Consider the following 16290-nt stretch of genomic DNA (forward strand, 5'->3'; position numbering starts at 1 on the left):
TTGGTGATAAAAATATGTAGTTCATAGCGGACTGCTTGAATAATGGCGGATCTGCAGTTGTGTAACCGCCCTAGTGCCAGAGATAGGGGAAAGAAAGGCCCAGTACTATACGCACTATTGCTCCAGGCTGCAATAAGTAGCTACTTTTTGGTGCCGCAAAATCTGCGTAGGCCCAAGCAGTCGGAGGTACACACTGGAGTTGTAGGTGAGGTCTGCCACCTAGTTACCCAGGGGAGATGCGACACTCAGCCCATCCTATGTTGTGTGTTAAGATGAGGACCCTTAGAAATCCGATTCAGGTGGTTGCTGAATTACTTGGGAAAAAGGACTGGTTATACATTGGTGATCATAACCGGCCAATTTAGGCCACCAGTGACTCAGGGAGGTACAGTAGGGGAAAAAAGAGAGTAAGAAAATCGAGAACACTCAGCCTCAGGGTCAGCCTGGAACTGTGATCAAAATGCAGCAACAAATAACTACGACAGGTCAATCAAAAGAAAGGGTTATAGGAGATAAGTTCGTTCAATCCTCTGGGGCTCAGGGTGTCCAAACGGTGGATCCACTTCAGTTCCTTCTGTAGTAGGAGTCTCTCTTGGTCACCTCCGCGGGGAGGGATGGGGACGTGGTCAATGATCATGCATCTGAGTGATGCTAATGTATGTTTGCATTCGACAAAGTGTTGCGCTACTGGTGTGTCACCGCTCCCTTTATTCAATGCCGCTCGAATGGAGGATCTGTGGTTCGCCATTCTGTCCCTAAAGTTAGTGATTGTCTTGCCCACATACATCAACCCACAGGGGCACTTTAGTATATAGATAATAAATTTGGAGGTACATGTAAGTCGATGTTCAATTTGGATCTGTTTCCCCGAATGCGGATGGGAGAATGTAGATCCTGTCAAGAGTTGCCTGCAGGTAGTGCAATCTGTGCAGCGGTAGCATCCGGGCTTGGAGTTGGAGAGCCATGTTGATGGTGTGGGTAATTGGTAGCAGTGTGTAGGGTCCGTCTTTACTAGTTGGTCCCTCAAATTCTTGCCCCTCCTAAAGGCAACGCGTGGTGGTGATTTAAAAGATGATGGTAAAGACTTATCTTTTTGTACAAGTGTCCAGTGGTCATGTATTGCTTGTGTAAAGGACTTTATGTTGGGGGAGAAAGTAGTGAGAAAAGTGAGACGGTCCTGCTTGTTTACTCCCAAAGATGCAGGATTAGAATCATGAATAGGGTATAGCAACTCAGTTTGTGTGAATTGAGTAGCTTTGTAGTAACTGTCCATGAGTTCATGTAGTGGGTATCCACGATGGAGGAAGAGGTCCACGAGTTCATCTAATTGAAGATGAAGTTGTGTGGAATCTGTGTTGTTTCTGACCGTCCGCAACATTTGTGAATACGGGATGCTTCTTAGGAGGTGTGGTGGATGGCAAGATGAATGATGTAATAGGGTATTTCTATCGGTGTCCTTGCGGAAAATGGTAGTACGTGAGGACCGGACTGATCATGGACGTACTCCAATGGAACCCCTACAGAACGGTGATGTTACTCCCCACCTCCCGTCTCAGTTTTCATTCAGCCAGGAACCGCTTACTATAGGTATTGTATAGCGCCTACCATTTCTTTTAACGAACTTCCAAGGACTTCCAGCATGTTGGGACCTGCTGTATTTTCATTTGGCAACATTGTCCGAGAAGATTAACTGCATCTTGATATATTTTGTGATTTATGGACTAAATGGCAACACTTTTGATATTAATTGCTGCATTTCCCTTTAATAATATCACTCGATAGGATTAACCGCGTTTTGATACATTTTGTGATTTATGGACTAAATGGCCAAACTGTTGATATTAATTGAAATAACCTTTCATCTCCAGGATTGACTGTTGTGTATATATATGGATTGTGAACCTGTACATATTATCTGTATTTTGATTGTTTTTTTCCACTCTATTGTGTGCACATCCCCCACACTTCCCCCACCGATGATGTCACTACCTCCCCTCCCGCCACTTTAGGGTTTATTAGGGCCTGTAATTGTTTGTTGTAACACTTTGAGAAAGGCTAGAGTGCTAGCCGAAACGTCAGTCTTTGCTTTGAATAATAAACACCATTTTTTCTTCATAAGACCTGTGAGTGCATACCTTCCTCGACGCTGCTGTTCTACTTTTTGGGCTTATCGCACCCAGGCAACATTTACCTACTTACGTGTTGTGCTGGCCTCCAATAGTTTTTATATATATATATATATATATATATATATATATATATATATATATATATATATATATATATATATATATATATATATATATATATATATAAGTTGTTTTAATCATATATATATATATAAGTTGTTTTAATCATTGTTTTAAGATGATTCACTGCTGCTATTTATAAGGCCATAAAGAGTTAACTTTGCACAAGCCAATGCAGGCACAGTCACGTGATGTGGGTGGAGGGTATTTAAATGGTTTTCTATGTATGTAATATCACCTTGATAAAGGTCCCAAGAGGGACCGAAACGTCTGTTGTACATACTAATGTGACAATACAAGTTTTTTTTCACTGCAAAGACCCCTGGTGCTGGTTTTTTGTTCGTTTTGTATCAATATTCTACTCCGGGCACAGGGGCAGCTACGAGGTAGCTTTAACTGAAGGTGGGAGCTGTCCTGTTCTACATGTATCTTTGGCACACGAATGCTAATTTGACGTGCACCCCCTCACATTTGACCCAATTGAAAAGCAAGTATTTTTGAACCAAATATCTACATCAAGCATGGAGCCTGTGATGACTACTGCAGGTGAATACAGACCACATACCTCTGAGGAAGTGAATCGCATATTGTTTCCTGAGACGTTTCAAGAAACGTTTGGTAACCTGGGCCCACGTGAAACATTTCATGAACTGTTACGTTTAAAGAGGAGAGAGGTAGAGTTGCACTTACACGGAGTTTCACTCTCTGAGTACTATCGGGAGAATAAGATCCCGAGGGGATTCCGTATCAATAATGTCCCCACCTTGGGCCGCTCAAACACAGACTTTTGCAACAAATGGTGTGCAGCCCTAGATCGCTGCTCACTGGAATTAATGCTATTAGTTATAGAAGAGACGGGACGTGAGCTAAAAATCACGAGAGGAGACATACACAAGTTTGAAGCATTGAATTATGCCACCATAGCGAACGATAAAGACACTGACTGGATCAAGCGCCTTCAGGAACAGGTTACACAGTATAAAGCAGATATACTCGCCTTTAAAAGATCCAAGTTGCTGCGCGTTACACAGGATTACAGGGAGAACAACGTGTACCGCTGGAGACACGGAGGAACCTTTGGAGCGCAAAGACGGAAGCCAGCATACAGGAAACTACGGAAGCCTGCGGGGTATCAATCCAGCAGTGGTGACTCGGAGGGAGACGCGGAAGCAACGCCAGCTCCAACACAGCGCACGGATAATTTTTTAGAGCAAGGCCAAGCCGCAGCCATAGAACCTGGAGGGCACAACGACGCGGGGGTAGGAAACATAAGCACAAAAGTGCCGCTGGGCAAGCCACCTCGCCGGGGGGGGAGAGCAACCCGGAACAAATAATCATTAACATCTCAGGACACCAACTGTCTGACATGGAGGTAAGAGTTTTATCTAAGGGGCTCACATTTGTTCCGACCAACAGGGGACGTATATTTGAGACCATGGTCGACAACTTTAAATTCACACGTAGGCTCAGACTGAAAGAGCATTTTGCAGCATCAGACAATAAGCAGTCACAGATGGAAGGGAATACTGGGCGTAACAAGTTCAAATTGAAAGGCAATTTTGATCCCATCACTAATAATGTTTCTCTCAAAGCCTTTACCAGGGTTATCAATGACCAGACACAAAAAGCAACGCAACAGGTCAAGTTTAGAGATAACTTATCCAAGGATGAGAGAAAAGCACTGAAGGATCTGTGCGATAATAAGGACATTATTATTAAGTCTGCTGATAAAGGCGGAGCAGTAGTTGTGTTGGACTATGCTTATTATCGCCAGGAGATTTTACAGCAATTGTCTGATGCCTCATGTTATCAACCAGTAATGTTTGACCCCACCTCCAAATTTCAATTACAGTTAAAAAAACTTCTGGACATGGCAGTGACGCACGGATGGATCCTGGAGGAAACGAGAGACTATCTTTATGTGGAACACCCGGTAAGGCCAGCATTTTATACCCTACCCAAGGTACATAAGAACCTCACCCATCCACCAGGGAGGCCCATTATTTCGGCTAGAGGTTCCCTAGGAGAGTGCATTGCTAAGTTTGTGGATAAGTGGCTACAACCCGTGGTGCGAGGGTTAAGCACCTTTCTGAGTGACACTAACGACTTCTCACAGCTAATCAATAGCATTCAAAGTGAAAAATTTGACTTTTATTTCGTAACTATGGACGTTAAAAGTTTATATACATGCATTCCCCATGCCCAAGGTCTGGCAGCAGTAAGAGATCTGCTAAGTAATTGTGATGGGTATGAAGGCCCTCCCATTGAATTCTTAATATCATTATTGGAATATATTCTTTTTAACAATTACTTTAAATTTGAAGACCAATTCTATATACAACTATCGGGGACAGCAATGGGATCAAATGTAGCGCCTACGTATGCCAATATATACATGTATCAATACGAAAGTGAGCACTTGTTGTGTCACCCGTTATTTCGTCGTTTTGGGGGCATACTATAGGCGCTACATCGACGATTTGTTTTTTATCTGGTACGGCACCCCTGAGGATTTGATTTCCTTCACTAATGATCTCAATTCTTTACCATCTGCAGTCAAATTAACCCTGAGTTATGATAACATATCAATGCACTATTTGGATGTTACGGTTTATAAAGATGTGCCTAATAAGAAACTTCAGACAAAAATTTACCAAAAATTAACAGACAGGAACACGCTGCTTCACTACAGGAGCAGTCATCCAAAGCATTTGGTGAATTCTCTTCCAAGATCACAGATGTTGCGAGTGGTTAAAATCACGAGTGATCCTGGGGAACGAAAGGAAGCCTTGCAGGCTATGTCGGCACGCTTTTTGGAAAGGGGATACCCCTATGAAATTATTGCACAAGCCAGTGAGTGGGCATTGAGTTTGGACAGATTGACCTTATTGCGAGCCAAAAGTTCGACTCAAGATAGGAATCAGGATGACCTGTTCTATATGAACACCTATGGGCCATGTTCTTCCCTAATCAAAAAATCTCTATTACAGCACTGGCCTTTGGTCAGCACCGACCCTGACATGTCGAAACTCGTGAACAAGAAGCTCCGTTTTGGCTTTAAACGCAATAGAAACTTGAGGGAACTACTGACACCTGCAGACCCGGCTAAGAAGTATGTACAATCAACAGGAGGCATTACGTTAAAACCTGGAGTTTTTAAATGTAATAACTGTGTGATGTGCAACACATTAATACTTGGGGATCAATTTTTTAATCCACACAGTGGGAAAGCGTACCACATAAAACATAGATTAACCTGTCGATCACAAAATGTGATATATATCATAAAATGCCCGTGTGGCCTGCTTTACTGCGGCAAGACCATGAGACAACTAAGGGACAGAATTAGCATGCATAGGTCAACGATACGGGCGGCATTAGATACTAACTATGACAGCAAAAAGGTGAAACAGGACATATCCAAACAACCCATTGCCCAACATTGGTTTAAAGCGAATCACCCCATATCTACATTTAAATGCATGCCCATTGATATGGTAAAAAGCCCACGGAGGGGTGGTGATATTGACCGGATCTTACTACAAAAGGAAGCATTCTGGACATTTGAACTAGGGTGTGTTGCTCCAAAAGGGCTAAATTCTACCCTCCAATTAAATAGTTTTTTGGATAAGAGATAGTCTTGATGTGTATTTGAAAAAAGAAAATAGGAAACAATATAGCAATCACTTTGCTCGTTCTAACCTCTGCTAGGACTAGAAACATTGTCTAGATATGTATTATATGTTGCAAGCTAATAGTTAATATGAATATTGGTTACAGATGTAACATAGCAACAGTTTTTGATTTTTTACTAACTAGACATGGGTTAGAAGTACACATGGTTTGTAATAACCTGCAAGTGCCGTTACAATATGTTTTTAGAGATTTTAAGCTTTTTTAGCCTAATCACTATTTGAGCACGCAGCACTTTAATGCACTAGTGCTTTAGGCACAATGTATTTTATTAAACTGGAAGTTGTTTTAATCATTGTTTTAAGATGATTCACTGCTGCTATTTATAAGGCCATAAAGAGTTAACTTTGCACAAGCCAATGCAGGCACAGTCACGTGATGTGGGTGGAGGGTATTTAAATGGTTTTCTATGTATGTAATATCACCTTGATAAAGGTCCCAAGAGGGACCGAAACGTCGGTTGTACATACTAATGTGACAATACAAGTTTTTTTTCACTGCAAAGACCCCTGGTGCTGGTTTTTTGTTCGTTTTGTATCAATATTCTACTCCGGGCACAGGGGCAGCTACGAGGTAGCTTTAACTGAAGGTGGGAGCTGTCCTGTTCTACATGTATATATATATATATATATATATAATATTTGTCTATATGTATTTTGTGGTCACAGCCTCATTGCACCCCCGCCTAATGGTTTTAAAAATTAGTGGTGAGCACAACTTTCCCTTGTTTGTTATAGTTATACAGGAGCAGTGACCAGCTCCATGTTGTAGCTCCCACCCTTCCCAGCTATAGTCAGGTGATCCCACTGGTGTCTAATAAAAGGGCAGCCAAGTTTGGGAGTTCTACTTTGAAAGCAGCAAGTAAGTTGCAGGTAAAACTTAGTCCCTTTGTAAAATGTATAATGAAGCAACAGAATTCTTAATGAATCAGATGAAAATTTAGCATAGGACTGGCCAGATATGGGATGACTTTGACGTAGTTGGCCAGCTTAAATATACTGCAATATATGGACAAACAACCCGTTTTGTTTAAAGGGTAAGGCATTTTTCAGTAGTAGTATGCACAAAATGTCTCTGTCTTAAATATATTGATAATGGGTTGAGTGCAGAGGACTCTTGTATTTATTTATATATATATCTCTATATCTCTATCTCTATATCTATATATCTATCTATCTATCTATATCTACATTGACATTGCCCAAACAGACATGCATGTATAAAAAATGCATTGAAGCACACAAGCCAAATTTTTAACAATGTAGGGTTCAGATTCGATTCAGCAGAATTCTACTTTTGCTGAAAAAGGCTCTGATTTATTTAAATCCTTAAAGAAACTGTAACACTAAAAAATGTGAGTGTTTGAAAGGAATGACAATATAATACACTATTGCCCTGCACTGGTCAAATTGGTGTGCTTGCTTCAGAAACAACTATAATTTATATAAATAAGCTGCTGTGTAACCATGGGGCAGCCATTTAAGCACAGGATACACAGTAGAAAACAGAAAAGTACTGAAGAATCCCATTGTATACTACAGAGCTTATCTGACATATGTTGTGTAACCTGTGCCTTTTCTCCATTTTCAGCTTTACATGGCTGCCCCCATGGTTACACAGCAGCTTGTTTATATAAACTATAGAAGAGTTTCTGAAGCAAACACACAAGTACATTCTATTTTCAGTAAGCTGGCCATAGAGCAAAGATATAGTCGTACGACTCAAAGTTTCGTACAATTTTCAAACCGCGTATGGATCATCCCAACATTTTTCGTACCGTGACGATTGTTCGTTTAGTTGATCGGACAGGTTAAAAGATTTCTGTCGGCTAACAATTTCTCTGCATGTATTGCCTGATGATATCAATGGGTGACTGTCGGTAGAATTTGCCAGACAGAACTTTCGTATGATTGTTCTTTTTACTACTTTATTTAATCTGAATGGTTAGTGGCAGGTCAGAAATATTGGGACTTCCGATACAAGGCTAAAATCTGCACGTCTATGGCCAGCTTTACTTTAAAATGCTTTCATTTTGTGGTGTTACTGTTCCTTTAAAGGGGACCTGTCACCATAAACAATAATTCCAAATCATTTTTTATGATGTTAAGTCAAGCAAAATAAACTTCACTTACACTAAATAAATTATTTAAATCGTGTTTCTTTTAGTCATGGAATTCACAGTTATTAAGACAAGCATTAGATCATGCCAAAATCTTGTTTATGCACCAAAATGGGGCACCTGATGCCCATGCACTGGCTACAAAATTGGATGTTGGAGAAGGAGGGGAAATGTAAGGAATGCAATGACATCTAGAAATTGCAGAATAGAAAGTGAAAGTAATTGCCTGCCCCGCCGCTATGCCTAGGGCATAGAGGCGGGGCAGGCAATATATGACTGACATCTGAGAGTTTTAAATGAGTTTATAACCAGTATGGTTGTTTTAATAAAAAAAAGAATTTGGGTTTTATGATTATTTTAAAAGGACTTTTATTATACACATTTTCAGGTGTGGGTGACGGGTCCCCTTTAACTGTGGGTGCCCTGTAATCTTCAAAGCATTTATAAGTCTCTACTATTACGAAGTCTTTACTATTACACATATTACTGCAGAGAACACTCCATCTCTGCCTACTTTACTTGCATTACTAGTTCATTTGAGCATGTCTTAGATTAGGAAAATGTCCCACATCAAATGGAAACTTTGTAACGGATTAAAAATGTAATTCCCATAGTTAGCTCAGCATTCATATGCAACCTTTTGCAAACATCCCTATTTTTGCTTAAAATTTAAAACACATGTTTCTGCATCTAGGTAATGTAAATAGATATAACCCTAATTCAGTTACATACTACTGTAACACCAAAGCACAATAAGAAGCTCTCATGAAAAATTATTTTAACTGCCGATCTATAAAACATTTACAAAGAGAAATAATTACCCTTTCCAGTGAAGAATAATATGCCATCACGCCGAGGAAACCATAACTGGTAGTCCGCTTCACTGAAGATTAAATAATTCAAAACAGACTCGAAAGGGATATTTATTGGTGATACGGAGAATGAAGGAAGTGTCTTGGCTTTTTGGCAGGAAGACCCTAGTATAGATTCTGATGGCAAAATTCTTCCTTCTACTAGATGCATCAACTCCACCATTGTCCAATAACCAGAATGATCAGAGGAACTCCCAAACTGAAACAGAAAGTGTTTGCATTTGCTTACAATGTTTCGATATATTTTAACATATATTATAGCAAGTGACATTGGACAAAGTTTCTAAGGGCAATGCCACACACAGTGTTTAGTTGCCCATGGGAGCATGGAATTGCCAATTGGTTGCTATGGGCAACATCACCAGTAAAGTTTTACTTCACATTTTCTGTACAGCATGATAAATAGCCCCCTTAGTGATAATATGACTCACTTTTGTTTGCGTGTAGCAACTAATGTTAATGGCAGCATTCTGTCAATGTGCCCATGGGGTGGATTTAGTCAAGAAAACACTTAGGTCACTTTTCTAGCCGAAAACAGCTTGTTATAATGTGTTATTTTTCAAAATTCAATGCCACTTGAAACAAATCACAATTTTGTAACCAGCCAAGGCTAAGGCTGACTGTTAAGCTACTGGAAAACACATTATCTAACAAAAAGCTTTTCCCAAAAAATGATAAAACCAGCAAAATACTTTCAGGTAAAGGGTTAAAAGATTTGGGGGGGGTCTTGCTGCCTACTTCAAAGTTAATGTTTGTTTACTTTGCATAACTTACAAAAATAAATGCAGTTCTAAGCACCTTTCCAATATAGATCATTGATAAGGGTTTATATATAAAGGCAGTGGGTTGCTTTTCTCCAATCAACAGATACAAACTTCATTCAAAATCACTAAATAAAAATGTACTTTCACAAGTATGCAGTATCTATTTGGCTGTTTACATTCTTTGCGCTCTTGGTTCTAATTCCTGAAACAATGTAGCAGAAGCAGCGGATTGGAGAACCGATTCCTGCTTCTTTGTTTCGAGAACATGAGCTAGAGAACAAAAAGGGATAAACAAATGCACCTTTTAAAACAACAACGATACTTAATACATATATGAGAGTGTGTTAGAATTAAGCTTTGAGTATACTTCATATAATTCACTTTTAAGGGACATTAGGCTGCCACTACATCACTTTTAAAGGCAGAGGGAAATTTTAAAGGGATACTGTCATGGGAAAAAAAAAAAATTTCAAAATGAATCAGTTAATAGTGCTGCTCCAGCAGAATTCTGCACTGAAATCCATTTCTCAAAAGAGCAAACAGATTTTTTTATATTCAGTTTTGAAATCCGACATGGGGCTAGACATATTGTCAATTTCCCAGCTGCCCCAAGTCATGTGACTTGTGCTCTGATAAACTTCAATCACTCTTTACTGCTGTACTGCAAGTTGGAGTGATATCACCCCCTCCCTTTTTCCCCCCTGCAGCCAAACAAAAGAACAATGGGAAGGTAACCAGATAGCAGCTCCCTAACACAAGATAACAGCTGCCTGGTAGATCTAAGAACAGCACTCAATAGTAAAAACCCATGTCCCACTGAGACACATTCAGTTACATTGAGAAGGAAAAACAGCAGCTTGCCAGAAAGCTTGAAGTGCAGGCACACGTCACATGACTTGGGGCAGCTGGGAAATCGACAAAATGTCTAGCCCCATGTCAGATTTTAAAATTAAATATAAAAAAATCTGTTTGCTCTTTTGAGAAATGGATTTCAGCGCAGAATTCTGCTGGAACAGCACTATTAACAGATTCATTTTGAAAAAAAATTTTTTTCCCCATGGCAGTATCCCTTTAACGTTTTCGTTCCATTGGCAGGGCACAAAGCACTCAAAACTGCACCTCATTCACTTCGCCTGCTACCACCTAGGGTTGCCACCTTTTCTGGAACAAAATACAGACTTCCTATATTCTTGGCGTTTTTTCCTATTAATAACATTGGCATCAAGCATAATTTTTGTAAAATACAGACCAGGTGGCAACCCTACTGGCACTTGGTGCAGTCAAGTGGACTGCTTAAAAAAAAGCAGCGTTCTGCATTTTCAAGGGATGTTCGCTTGCATTCGATTGCACAGGGCTATTACAGGTGATTCCCAAGGAGCCAGAAAGCTACAGATGGTTGGTCCTTGCAATGCAATAAAATGATGATCTGCTGGTTGGTTAAACATTTTTACTTCTATGCACCCATGTCACATGCAGATGGGCACTAATTACTAATTATAAGAACCAAATCAGAATTGTTTCTGTAATGAGTATATTTTAGGTGTACAGTTTGTCTGCTATTGCAACTAGAAATTCATAGAATCCAGGATTCGATTCTGGATTCTGCCTTTTTCAGCAGGATTCGGCCCGGATCCTGTTTTGTCACAAAACAATGAAGTAAAAAATATTTTCGCCGAACCGGGGGTTGAACTTGTTGTACATGTGTCGTTTCTCAACCAAACTTACTATGTTACTATCTAATAAGTAATTATAAAACAACTGGACTTGCAGAGTAATTATTGAAGATGTTTCACTACTCATCCGAGCAGCTTCTTCAGTTCAACTGACTGGTGTGGGAAGTTCTCGGCATATAAACTCTTCCACTAATCCAATCACAATGGCACATTGTAACTCTTCAGAGAGGTGACATCTGAAATCCAGAGGTGTAGATTCTGTGTAGTTACTGTGATAGGATTATCCAATGTGTCATGCAACTCCTAGAAACAGGTGTTACTTGTGAGAGTTGCATGAATGGATGTGTGAAGTGTTCTGAAACCACCGGGGTACAGATATTAGAACAGCATTGTATGTAGCAGACAGGTGGTGTCGGAGGCCCCCGCCTCTTTTCAGGGATGGTTTCTCCAACTTGATACGAATTGCCTCTTTCACACCAGCGATCTTCTTTATCCAAGATTTGGACCTTGCTATCTTCAAAGGAGTGTCCCTTTTATTTTAGACGTAGAAAGACAGAGTCTTGTCCTGTAGAGCAGTTGTTTTGTCTCCCCAATGTATAGATCTGTGCACTTCTCACTACTGATCTATACATTGGGGAGACAAAACAACTGCTCGCCAAGCAAATGGCTCAGCATAGGAGGGCAAACTCTACAGGACAAGACTCTGCTGTCTTTCTACACCTAAAAGACAAGGGACACTCCTTTGAACATATGAAGGTCCAAATCTTGGATAAAGAAGACCGCTGGTTTGAACGAGGAGTAAAAGAGGCGATTCATGTCAAGGTGGAGAAACCATCCCTGAACAGAGGCGGGGACCTTCGACACCACCTGTCTGCTTCATACAATGCTGTTCTAACATCTGTACCCCGGAGGTTTCAGAACACCACACATCCATTCCTGCAACTCTCACAAGTAACAGCCGTTTCTAGGAGTTGCATGACACATTGGATAATCCTATCACAGTAATTACACAGAATCAACACCGCTGTGAATTTCAGATGTCATCCCTTGAAGAGCTACAATGTGCTGTTGTGATTGGATTAGTGGAAGAGTTTATATGCAGAGAACTTCCCACACCAGTCAGTTGAATGGAAGAAGCTGCTCGGATGAGTAGTGAAACGTCTTCAATAATTACTCCAGTTTTATAATTACTTAGATACACCATGACCTGGGTGAATGAAAATCTTCATAGCTAATATTACTATGTCTATTTTGTAGCTGCAACAAGTCGCTGACTACAAGTAGCTAAGGGTGTCATTGTCCAAAAAGTCCTTGTAGTGGCAACTGAACATTTGTTATGTGTAAAACTGGAAATGATCAGTGTTGGTGCAAGATAGAACAAGCTCACTTGCAAGGCCAATGACTTAAGGACTGGTTTATGATTATTCAGCAACTATTTAACTTTTGGGTTTGCAATGCAGAGTAAAGCTTTGGACAAGTGTTAAAGCTGCTGCTGAGCAGGCAGAGTACTAACACCCATAAAACTGCGCAGGAGCGATTTATTTGTCAATCCTAGATAATCTATTTTATATTTGTGCGACTCATCACCTCTGTCCAATCCGAGCAGTCCAGCCAATACACACGGACTCTCTTGCTGATGACAATCTTCTGCAGGCTCTTGGGCAGGAGCTTGTCCATCACTTTCTGGGCTTCAAAGTCGCCACTTTTCGCTGCAAATTGCCCGAGCTCGGTGCGGGAGTGGGGACAAGGCGACAATAGGAATATGGTGTTTCTGCAGTTCCGATTACTAATATCTGGAGGCTCGGCCTTCAGGGGTTCGTCCGCCGCGACAATTCGCCCCCTGCGACTTCTCAGCAGATTGGGTTTAGTCGGAGAAGTAATGTCCGGCCGATCCCACTGGAAATCTGCTAATGTCTCCATGAGGGCAGTCTGGATCAGCTGTGCTCTCGAGCTCTTGGTACTGGATGACCGGCAGTTCTGCGCCCGCTCCCAGCATGACTCCAGCTCATCTTCAAACTCTTCCCAACCTCGCGGGCCAAGTTGTCGCAAATCGGAGCGACGTGGAGGCCGGCAGCGACCACCCAAAGAGTTTAGAAAGCGGTAACTCCACCTGACCTGACCCAGGCCCGCACGGCATGCTAGGAAATTAAGCAGCCTGAGCGACACCCGCCTGAGCCGGCTCTTGTCTGAAGACTCCGCAGTGTCCACCAACAGCACAACATTGTGCGAAGGAGACATGTCAACTGCGTAATGGCCAGTGGCCCGCACACTGGACTCACGGGAGACCCATAGGATCCAATCACAGCGTCATCATTCAACTCGCCGCCATCTTCCTTCTCAGACACAGCAATCAAACCAGCCGCGCGCTGTGGCAAGGCGAGCGGTGATTGGTCAAGCACAAATGTTTCTACCTTCTCATTGGTCACCTGCAAGGGCGAAAGACTCACGCGTATTCAGTCACAGAGCAAAACACTGAGGATTCAGCGTTCCTGACGCTGATTGGTTAACATATATGTGACAATGTAAACGATGACAGCTCGTTGCTGTTCTATTGGCCGCTAGTTCTATTTAAACGTTTAAATGGTACAATTAGAGGAAATAGCGCGTATTAGAACATGGCTCGCTCGGCGGCACACACTAACCCAAGGACACCGTATTGTATGGAATATATAACGAGGCTCGCTTTTTGGCTTGTGTTCGCGTTTTGTAGTTTGGCACGTCGGCTTCCGTGAATTCCCAGAAAGCCAGTTATAGGGTCAATCTAACTAATAGCGTCTGCTGAGTGATCTCACAGCTGCTTGTTGAGTCATCAGTCCAGCAGGGGGCAGAGTTGGAACTCCCATACAAGGTGCTGACAATTACTGAAGTTACAGGACTCCTTGTGAACGTATAAATATAAAGTTCTCAATAATATAGGGAATAAAAAACCCCCTCTTGTAAATTATAAGGATATTATAAGTTACCGAGGAGTTTCATGACCATATAAATATATATGTTTTTATACAGGTCATGGAACTCCGAGGTAACTTCTAATATCCTCCTATTTTGCAACTGGGGGTACTTTTTTTATTATTATACACAAATTTCAGTGAGTCGTGTGACAGAAATGACATCAGAACTCACCGTTTATAACTGATGACATCAGAACTCACCGTTTATAAGGATATCATTTACAAGATATTCATGGCTTTTGTGTATTATATATAAATGATTTATGATGATGACAAAGGCAGTAGGAGGAAAAGGTGCAAAAATTATTTTGCAAGTAATCCGTTCAGGGAATTTTAATTACCAGAACTCTATGTATGTTTATATGCAAGTTTGCAGAGGTGGGGTGGCCATTTCTTGGACTCCTTTGTTACATTCTGGAGGGCTGTCCAAAGGTCCGGTGGCTTCCTAATCACCTAAACTGAGGAAGAGTATTCAGGTAACTACATTGTATAACAGGTCCCATTGCTTCCTAGAGATGTACAGTTTTAAGCTACATTTGACACGTTATTAATGGTAGGACATACCAATCAGGCTTACTTTGATGTGACTGATCATCTTAAATTCACTTTAACTATATTTGGCCACTAAAAATCAAAAGCGCAAGCAAGCAATATGAATGCTTTAAACTAGATATGTTCTAATGTAGTGTGTTTTCTGGCCCCATGCAAAAGCCTCAGGAGAATGGCACATCCATGGCCTTATCATCATCATCATTTCATCATCATCATTTATTTATATAGCGCTGTCAAGATACGCAGTGCTTTACTGCAGTTATAGCAAACAGGGAATAAATGGTGGCTAACAGACAAGGATTACAGAGTACAATGGGGTTTACAAACTAAAAGGTTAGGGTACAATTGAGACATTAGGATTATATAAACACTTTGTCATTTTTGATACAGCAATGATTAATTAAGGTACAACGAATAAGCCTCTTTAAACAGATGGGTCTTTAAGGAGCGCTTGAAAGTTTGGAAGGAAGGAGAAAGTCTGACAGCTTGTGGCAGAGAGTTCCAGAGAAAAGCAGAAGCCCGAGAGAAGTCTTGTAGACGAGAATGGGCAGAAGTGACCAGAGGAGAAGTGAGGCGAAGATCAGAAGCAGAGCGTAGGTTTCGTGAAGGAGTGTATTTGGAGATTAGAGATGAAATATAGGGAGGGGTTTCATTATTAAGGGCCTTGAATGTGAGTGTAAGTAATTTGAATTTGATTCTAGAAGAGATTGGGAGCCAGTGAAGGGACATACAAATGGGAGCAGCTGATGTTGAGCGGCGAGCTAGATGAATGAGTCTAGCGGCCGCGTTTAGAACAGATTGGAGTTGTGAAAGGTGACTTGTTGGAATACCTGTGAGGAGTAAGTTGCAGTAATCAAGGCGGGAGATGATGAGAGACTGAATCAGTGTTTTAGTTGATTCTGAACTGAGATAGGATCGTATTCGAGCAATGTTGCGCAGTTGAATACGGCAAGATTTTGCAAGTGTTTGAATGTGTGGTGAAAAAGACAGATGAGAGTCTAAGATAACTCCTAGGCAGCGTGCCTGTGTGGTGGAATGAAAGGTGGTGTTGTTTACGGTGAGTGATATCTGAGGGACAGGGGAAGATCTTGGAGGAAATATGATGAGTTCTGTTTTAGAAAGGTTCAGTTTCAGGTGGCGCTGTGACATCCAGGAGGAGACAGCAGAAAGACAGTCTGTGACTTGGGAAAGGACAGAATTAGAAAGATCAGGAGTAGACAAGTAGAGTTGGGTGTCATCAGCATAAAGGTGATACTGAAGTCCAAATGACTGAATGAGTTTTCCTAGTGAAGTTGTATAGAGCGAGAACAGCAGGGGGCCAAGAACAGAGCCTTGAGGAACTCCAACAGAGAGTGGGAAAGTAGTAGAAGTAGAGTTAGAGAAGGAAACTTTAAAGGAACGGTCAGACAGATAAGAT

At 41.1% G+C, this 16290-nt stretch overlaps 2 protein-coding genes across 5 annotated transcripts in view; one reads left to right on the plus strand and one right to left on the minus strand.

The window, feature by feature from the left end:
- The window catches only part of ticrr.S (TOPBP1-interacting checkpoint and replication regulator S homeolog), a 48805-nt gene extending 34819 nt beyond the window's left edge, over positions 1-13986 (minus strand). The window contains exons 1-2 of one of the 4 annotated variants that reach the window (XR_005966615.1): positions 12958-13985; positions 8883-9132 (exon numbers count right to left, since the gene is read on the minus strand). Coding sequence is in view for 3 of the 4 variants with exons in the window: in XM_018255324.2 (XP_018110813.1) it covers positions 8883-9132; positions 12958-13608 (901 nt within the window). In the remaining variant the exon portion in view is untranslated. Of the gene's footprint in view, positions 1-8882; positions 9133-12957 lie in introns of those variants that run through there. The other 3 variants (XM_018255324.2, XM_018255326.2, XM_041588233.1) reach the window with 3 other exon arrangements.
- LOC121402150 lies at positions 3616-5954 on the plus strand. The gene is made up of 2 exons (XM_041588234.1): positions 3616-4182; positions 5240-5954. Exons 1-2 carry the CDS (start codon positions 3616-3618, stop codon positions 5885-5887), a joined length of 1215 nt encoding a protein of 404 aa, XP_041444168.1. The 3' UTR covers positions 5888-5954.
- Positions 13987-16290: the final 2304 nt, after the last annotated feature.

This window comes from Xenopus laevis, chromosome 3S (assembly GCF_017654675.1).
Source record: "Xenopus laevis strain J_2021 chromosome 3S, Xenopus_laevis_v10.1, whole genome shotgun sequence".
Taxonomy (NCBI): domain Eukaryota; kingdom Metazoa; phylum Chordata; class Amphibia; order Anura; family Pipidae; genus Xenopus; species Xenopus laevis.

Excerpts from the sequence above, each read along its gene's own strand:
- LOC121402150 (XM_041588234.1), top strand. The coding sequence starts at position 3,616 with ATGGAGGTAAGAGTTTTATCTAAGGGGCTCACATTTGTTCCGACCAAC. Across the intron at positions 4,183-5,239 it reads ATCTTTATGTGGAACACCCG|CACTGGCCTTTGGTCAGCAC; the intron begins GTAAGGCCAGCA and ends TCTCTATTACAG.